General features: G+C 39.9%; 1 protein-coding gene across 1 annotated transcript in view; it reads left to right on the top strand.

Moving 5' to 3' along the window:
• Window positions 1-5,847, top strand: part of LOC138053167 (gamma-butyrobetaine dioxygenase-like) — a 19,154-nt gene extending 13,307 nt beyond the window's left edge. Inside the window, exons 12-15 of the mRNA XM_068899835.1 lie at window positions 155-208; window positions 1,794-1,862; window positions 3,413-3,517; window positions 5,328-5,847. Coding sequence (XP_068755936.1) covers window positions 155-208; window positions 1,794-1,862; window positions 3,413-3,517; window positions 5,328-5,435 — 336 coding nt within the window. The 3' untranslated portion in view covers window positions 5,436-5,847. The remainder of the gene's footprint in view (window positions 1-154; window positions 209-1,793; window positions 1,863-3,412; window positions 3,518-5,327) is intronic.
• The last annotated feature ends 1,154 nt before the right edge of the window (window positions 5,848-7,001 follow it).

Genomic DNA, 7,001 nt, shown 5'->3' with positions numbered 1-7,001 from the left:
TCGGATTTGGAGAGAACAGGAAAAAAACATGAAGTCAAGCTCCAAACACTCGTGAAGAGCCTTATGCTCATTAAATGCTGTTGATTAGCTAGATAAAGTTTCCTCCTTTTTACCACAAGGAAACCCTTAGTTTATTCTTATCTTTCTTGAGCAGATTGTGGCTGTCAATTGGTCACCAGCTTTTGAGGGACCCCTTTTTGTTCCAGAGGTAAGCATGCACCTATCGCATTATCTCCGGCAATGAAGAGTGTAACGGCAAGATATTTAGAAACATTCTTCTTGTTTGACTGTTTTCGAATGTGCCACCCACTCTAACCACTCTAAACAATTGGCGGAAGCCCTCGCACGGTTATTGAAACAAGTGATGTGAACGATACCTGAACTTTTACTTCACTGTTGTATTCAAGTTTTCCCGCCAGCCCGAGTGACTGAAAGGTATGCGTTTATTTATCGAGTGCCAGATAAACACTTTCTCGCAAATGGCCCAGCGTTTTACAAGTGGCAAAAGCCAACTGGGGTAAAAAGCTACGACAAGTGTAAATTCGGAGCATTCGGGCAAAAAGATGTGGTTTGGTTAACGTTTACTCCGGCGTCATTCTTCGCCATGTTGGATAACGAACAATAGGTCTCCCACTTGCTTGTTATGTTCGTCGTCCAACATTTTCACATTTCTCCACTGTTACCTGTGTCTCTAAAAGTCAGTTGCAAACCATGGGTGGACTAGAAAACTTAAAAGTTGCGAGTGTTTTAGTTTCTTAAAAGAAAATATGGTAGAACTGAACGACAACACAGGTGCCTCGCACAAAATGAAACCAAAGTTGAAATGGTGAACTTTCCTTGTTACGTCAAGGAAAAGTTTCGGCAAATAGCATCACAAAAAATACTAATTAACTTTACATTCATTCAAAAGTCTGCCTCCTCCTTAAAGCGAATCTATCTTACAAATTGAGTCATGTGTAAAATAAAACTAATTACTATGATTACATAACTTCGCACTTAGACTCGCTTTAAAGAGGAGACACAGAGAAACTCGGAAATGGCCAATTGCAACATTTTGTCGTTAATAGGCAACTTTCACGATAGCGTCACTTGACTACAAGTACCAGAATTCAGTTTCTTTTGCTTTTCTTATTTAAAATATGTATTCCCAGCGGGATAAAAGTAACAGTAGCTCTAATTAGCACGAGACAAGCAAAACCTAAAGGATTCTGGTACTTGTAGTCAAACGGTGTCATCATGAAAATGTCCGATTGCTCGAGTGTCAGCGTTTTCTAGTCTCGTTTTAAACGTCTGCATAAAGATGTGATTAATATGAACAATCAAAATTTGTACAATTAAAGCTTGTGACATTATATTGCTAAAATGTTTCCCGCGTTTTAAGTCGGCCTTTGTTCACAAAACATGGAAAGAATTCTGCGATGCCTGTTTCGAAATAAGTCCCACCACATCGCATTCAATTGTGGTATTTTGTTTAAATGGGTACGAAAAGTCGAGGCTGTAGTTTTTGTGATTTAGTCGAACCTGCGCTGTGCAGTCGTAGGGCGCTTTCCTATTGTCAGAGCTGGCCGGTCAGACCCGTCAGGTTGCAAAGAAAATGCAGGAATTTGAAGGAACACTTGCATGTTGATAATCCCTCGTATTCTTCTGAAGGAGTACATATCATCCTTGAAGTGCGTTAATTTGAAAGCGTTGTACAGTTAGGCCATTCAAATGCCGGGTCTGACCGGTCAGTTCTGTCAAATGGAAAGCGTCCTTAGTTACGTGAAAGTTCGTTTCATTGATGATCTCCACAGGAAGATGTTGAGCCGTACTTTAAAGCTTACAGGACATTCACAAAGTTGCTGAATGAATCTCCAATTCAGGTTTGATACGCTCTTTCATCTGGTTTGATAGCCAGGATTTTTTCGGATTCCTTTAAGGAAAAATCGTCGTGCAACACGTGGGGAACGCATTTTAGCACTTTTGTTTTTTTAACGTAAACCATTAAAGAACAACAACATGAAATCATCAACTTATGACGACAATGTGAGCATAAAACAATGAACAATTCATTATCTATTTCCACTTTAAAACGTTCGTCCTCATTCACTTTAAAAACGTTCGTACCCATCCAGTTATTAGGGAGCTTTAGCAAAGACAACGGCAACGAGAACGTCACAAATTTGCATATTTAGTGTCGTTAAATATGCAAATTTCTGAGCAAAAACAATAGCTTTGCACGCTCCGCACGTGCGTTTTTCACTTTTGTCCATTTCTTTGCCGGCGTCAGCAAAACAACAAGGTGAAAAAGCGGAGTTTGAGGATTTATGGAGGACGTCGGAACTTGGAGATGAATTTTCATTTTGGAGATGAATTCTCATTTTCTGCCCTAAATTAAAGGGGCTAAGTCACGCTATTTTGTTTAATTATGAGCTCTAAACGTCAAATTGGCAGAGCAAGAGTCTTTCATTTGCAAAATCACGACCACATAACAACTGAGAATGATTTTCCAGCTGTGTAAATGACATTTTGATATAGACTGATATCAATTTGAAAAAAAGTGGGCCGACGTTTTTCAAATTTACCCAAATTCAATCCATTTCAATCCTCTCCAGTTTTGTCCATCCATGTCCCTTCTTGGCTTCCCTGTGTTTTGTTAGAGGTTTTCTATAGTTTTGAACAGTTATTTTGATATTTTAGTCAATTCTATGACTATTTGATCAGTGCTGAAATTGCCTAAAATTGCGTGCCCTAGCCCCTTAAAGCGCCACTCATAACGGTTTCATTCCTGAGGGACTGCCACACCGTTGTCTTATTAAAAAGCTTGGAATAGTCGCAAAGTGATTGCAATACTCGTTGCCGCAAACCGTTGCGACACAAGTTGTAGGACAGATGTTACACTACGCAATCATATGATAATCGAAAAATTTGTTGCAGCGGTGCAAGACGCGTTGCCCAAGGTAGAACTGGTTTATACTTCTACGGCAGGGTATGTTGCAATGGGCATTTTTTGCGTGGAACTTGTGTCGCAACAAAATAGCGAGACAAGTTGCACGAAAGTTGCATAGTGTAACATAGGCTTAAATCTTTGGTGATCATTCCGCGTCGTTCACATCTTGCGATGTTGGCGAAGTATTCTGAAAGTAAATTAGTACAAGTGGCTTATGATATTCTTGTTTTGTAGCGTTCTCGTTGTCGGCTGCGTCGTAAATCTTGAAGTTCTTATTATCTCGGCCAAATACAACTGATGCAGTGAATCAAATGAACCACTCACAGCGCAAAGCCAGTATTAAGCGCAGGAAACGCTACTCAGTCGCTTTTGCCTGTGATTGGCTAAGAATCTGGCATGAGATATTTGTAAGCAATCACTGCACATGGTGTTGCTGGTTGGTGCTTTTGTTACTCATTGAAAAATGCTTCATTTGATCTACAGAAGTCAATAAAAATGGTGCCAGGAGACTTGGTGTGTTTCAACAATCGCCGAGTACTTCACGGTCGAAAAGCTTTTAATTTGAATGGTGGAGTTAGACATCTAAAGGTATGCTTAACGGGTCAAATCGTTTGAAACTTGTTTTGTGTGATGTCCAAAAAGAACGCCTCTTTCTATGTAAGGATGTATTCCATTCTGGAGTGTACTTTGAAAAAGTCGCCACCAAGAAAGTGATTGATTTGTTCATTTATGTACCACATTAAAAGTACAAGACATTGGAATGAGTAAGATTGCAATTGAAAAGGCAAAATTGGGACCTTTAACAATGACGACTTCAACTAAAACTAAGGAAAATACAATTTCGCAGGATGGCATAATTTCTTATTTTCATTCATGCGATGATTTTCCGATTATTGAGAGTCGTTTCGCGTTCAAAGTATATGCCGTTGACGGTAGAGTGATTTACTACATAGCATTGCGTGCAAACGGCAAAGAAAGACTGCTACTTGTCATGGAAGTATGAAATATTAAACAAGTATTCCATGAGCGCGCGTTCGATACGAGGTGGTAATTATAACCACTCTCATATCCAATAGAGCGTTTTTCAATTGAATGTCGTAAAACCAAACCCAAAGTAATTACTTTGGCCAATCAAAAAGGACGGAGACAAGACGGTAAACCAATCAAAACTCAAAGTAACTTGTTTCACTTCTGATTGGTTGAAAAAGGGGCGCGAGAACTTTGAACCAATCACTGAGTGAAGTAATCATAAACCAAAGCAATTCGCTAATTACTTTCGACACCCAATTGAAAACCACTCTAGGCGCGAATGGAATAACTGTTTTATTAAATTTTCGTTAAATTCTGAACTGTTTTACTTACAGAGCGACAGGATGTTGTCTCAAGGCCGGTTTACACGGATTGATTTGTCGGCCGGTTTTGTCGGGCCGTTATATCGTTCCGTGTTAATTGTGTAAAAACGTGTAATGTTGTCTCAAAAGGTCTTTCCGTTGTCCTTTTAGTATCCGCCATTTTGAACGCTTTAATTTTTAAGTATTTATGCACATTTGAGCGGTTTTCAATCGAGTGTCGTAAAACCAAAACCAAAGTAATTACTTTGGCCAATCGAAAAGGACGGAGACAATCCAGTGAACCAATCAAAACTCGAAGTAATTACACGGAGCCGACACAAAGCGCGGGAAAATGTGCACGCGCGAGCCACAATTGGTTTTGGTTTCAGTTCTGATTGTTGTGGACTCGCTCGGCTGCACCTTGTGAGTCCACAACATTTTGACCACTGTGATGACGAATATCGTTGTCGATAAGAGTACACACAACGCTGAGCCACTTTCGATTTGTTTTTTACCACAATATTTAACGCCAAAGAAAGTGTTTATTTCAAAGCGTGATCAAAATCATGAAAGAAGAAAAAAAAGCGTTGTCTATAACTTCCTTGCAATGTGATTGGTTTATTTCCCAAAATGAGCGTTCCTCACTGGCTATTACATTGCGTGACGAATTGACGCGAGCAGCGTTGCGTCTAGACTTCTATCGACAACGGCCAATTATCCAATCAGATTGCGAGATTACAGGCAGTTGTGGTAAAAAGTCATTCTTACGGTTTCGTTTGATCTGGTTGCCAGTTCCCAGTCGCTGAATTTGGCTAAAATTCATCACACAGCTTCTTTAATGAGTGCTAAAGTATATTTTGCAGTTAATTTGTCGTCGCCGTAGTAGTGGTCGCCTCTTAAACTCCCCATTGCGAAGCAAATTAACAGTGGAGAGGGAAGAAGAGATAACTCGTGGATGAAAACACCAAGCCTTGTACTAAGCACCCTAAAAAGGGTTCATAACAGTTGACTTGAACAAATGTGAGGACTATTTGCCAACCACCATTTGTCTTTTTTCTTTACTAAAGGGTGCCTATGTCAATATCGATGAGTTTAGAAACACCTTTCAAGTAAATTCAGAGCTGATGGGATTCGGTGAACCGTGCAGACGAGTTGGAAACCAGTGCTTCTTGTAGGGAAACGCTTGGACGGAATGTAGTATTTCGTCAAGTCTTGTCAACTGCTACTACTTAGCTGCCGCTACTGTGCGCCCGCAAATCTGCTAATTAACGAATAGATTTCATGCTGCCGTGGGCCTTTTTACCCAGGCGCTTCGTAGGAGGCCTGGGGTATAAATTGGGCTTCGTTTTACACAATCAGTCACAAATCGCCGATGAGGCTCTAAAGACCATGCGTGAAATCTAACAGCCTGCGTTACCCTTGTCCAGCGGAATGGACTCCCCGGTGCTGACCAAAGGGATCGCGGCTTCTGGGAACGAAATAGACCTTATTTACGATGGCCGCCATGTTGGACTTGCTATTATCATACAAATTAGCCACACACTTCTGAGGGGGCAAACTAATCAGTGTCCGCTTCCGGCAATTCTACTTTTCAATAAAACCTGGATCTAGAAACTGGAAAATTCCATTAAAATCACCTTTTTGATTTGTGATCTACACGCAAAATGAAAAATACGAGACCTTTTTTCTCGATTTCACTTGCGTTTATGAAACCTGAAATAAGTGCCACATTTTTCTCAGATAAGGTGGAGTTTTTTAGGATTTCTCCCAGATATTACTGAAGTCAATTTTCTGAAGTTATTGTTCTATTTCACTTCTCACGAAAAAGTCAAAACAAGAAATTTCTCGAGTTTTTTCAGCTTTTCGCCGCTTTCATCGAAATAGAAAAAATGTCGACTTTTTTTTGCCTTTCTTCGTTTGGCCTGCTTGATTGACAGCTGTCAAGAAAAGGCGCGAAACTCAAATCAGAATCGTTTCATCTGTTTTCATCTGTAGCTTTGAACCCTGGAGCTCTGTAGCTGTGAAGATGGCAAACTGCGTCAAGATTAAGATGAATGAAAAAAGCTACAAAAGAAAAAAGGAAAAAGCCGAACTTGCGTTGGCTTTGCGACACCTATCATAAAAATCTTTTAAATCTTTAAACTTTCAAACTTCATATACGAATGCCGCACGTTATATTTCATATACTTGTGTGGCATTTTGAATGGCAAAGTTTAAATATTTTGTCAAAGCGTAGGTTTTATGCGTGAACTACTCCCACGAGTAGCCAGGGTACGAGAGGAAATTTTTTTTTCAAAGATCCAAGAGAATGGAGCGGAGAAGCATATCAACTTGTATCTTGGAAAAAAAACCTCTGGTACGGCCATGGTATGCCACAAGAGACAGGCTACAAATCTCTATCAACAAACCTAAAGTGTGCATATATAATGACTGCCTTCTTCTTATATTTTGGGGTTAGGGGCACTTTAATTTCACGCCAAATAAAATCAACGCAATCTTGAATGATGGCGTCCACCTCCACATCGTTCATTTTGGTTGTGCCATGTTTGGAACAGAATAAGCGTACGTTTCTCTCCGAGAAGCCTCTTCGTACTTCAGGAAAGTTTTGCTTAAATAAATTGCTAATATCCGCGTATGTTGTATTTTCTTTTACTTGACTCCTTATCACGTCAATATTACTCACGAAATACTCCATAATGTAACCAGGCGCCAAATTCAAAAGCAGATGAGATTGAAATGGC

Source organism: Montipora capricornis, chromosome 1 (assembly GCF_036669925.1).
Source record: "Montipora capricornis isolate CH-2021 chromosome 1, ASM3666992v2, whole genome shotgun sequence".
Classification (NCBI taxonomy): Eukaryota; Metazoa; Cnidaria; class Anthozoa; order Scleractinia; family Acroporidae; genus Montipora; species Montipora capricornis.
This window is presented reverse-complemented; position numbering and strand designations above follow the sequence as displayed.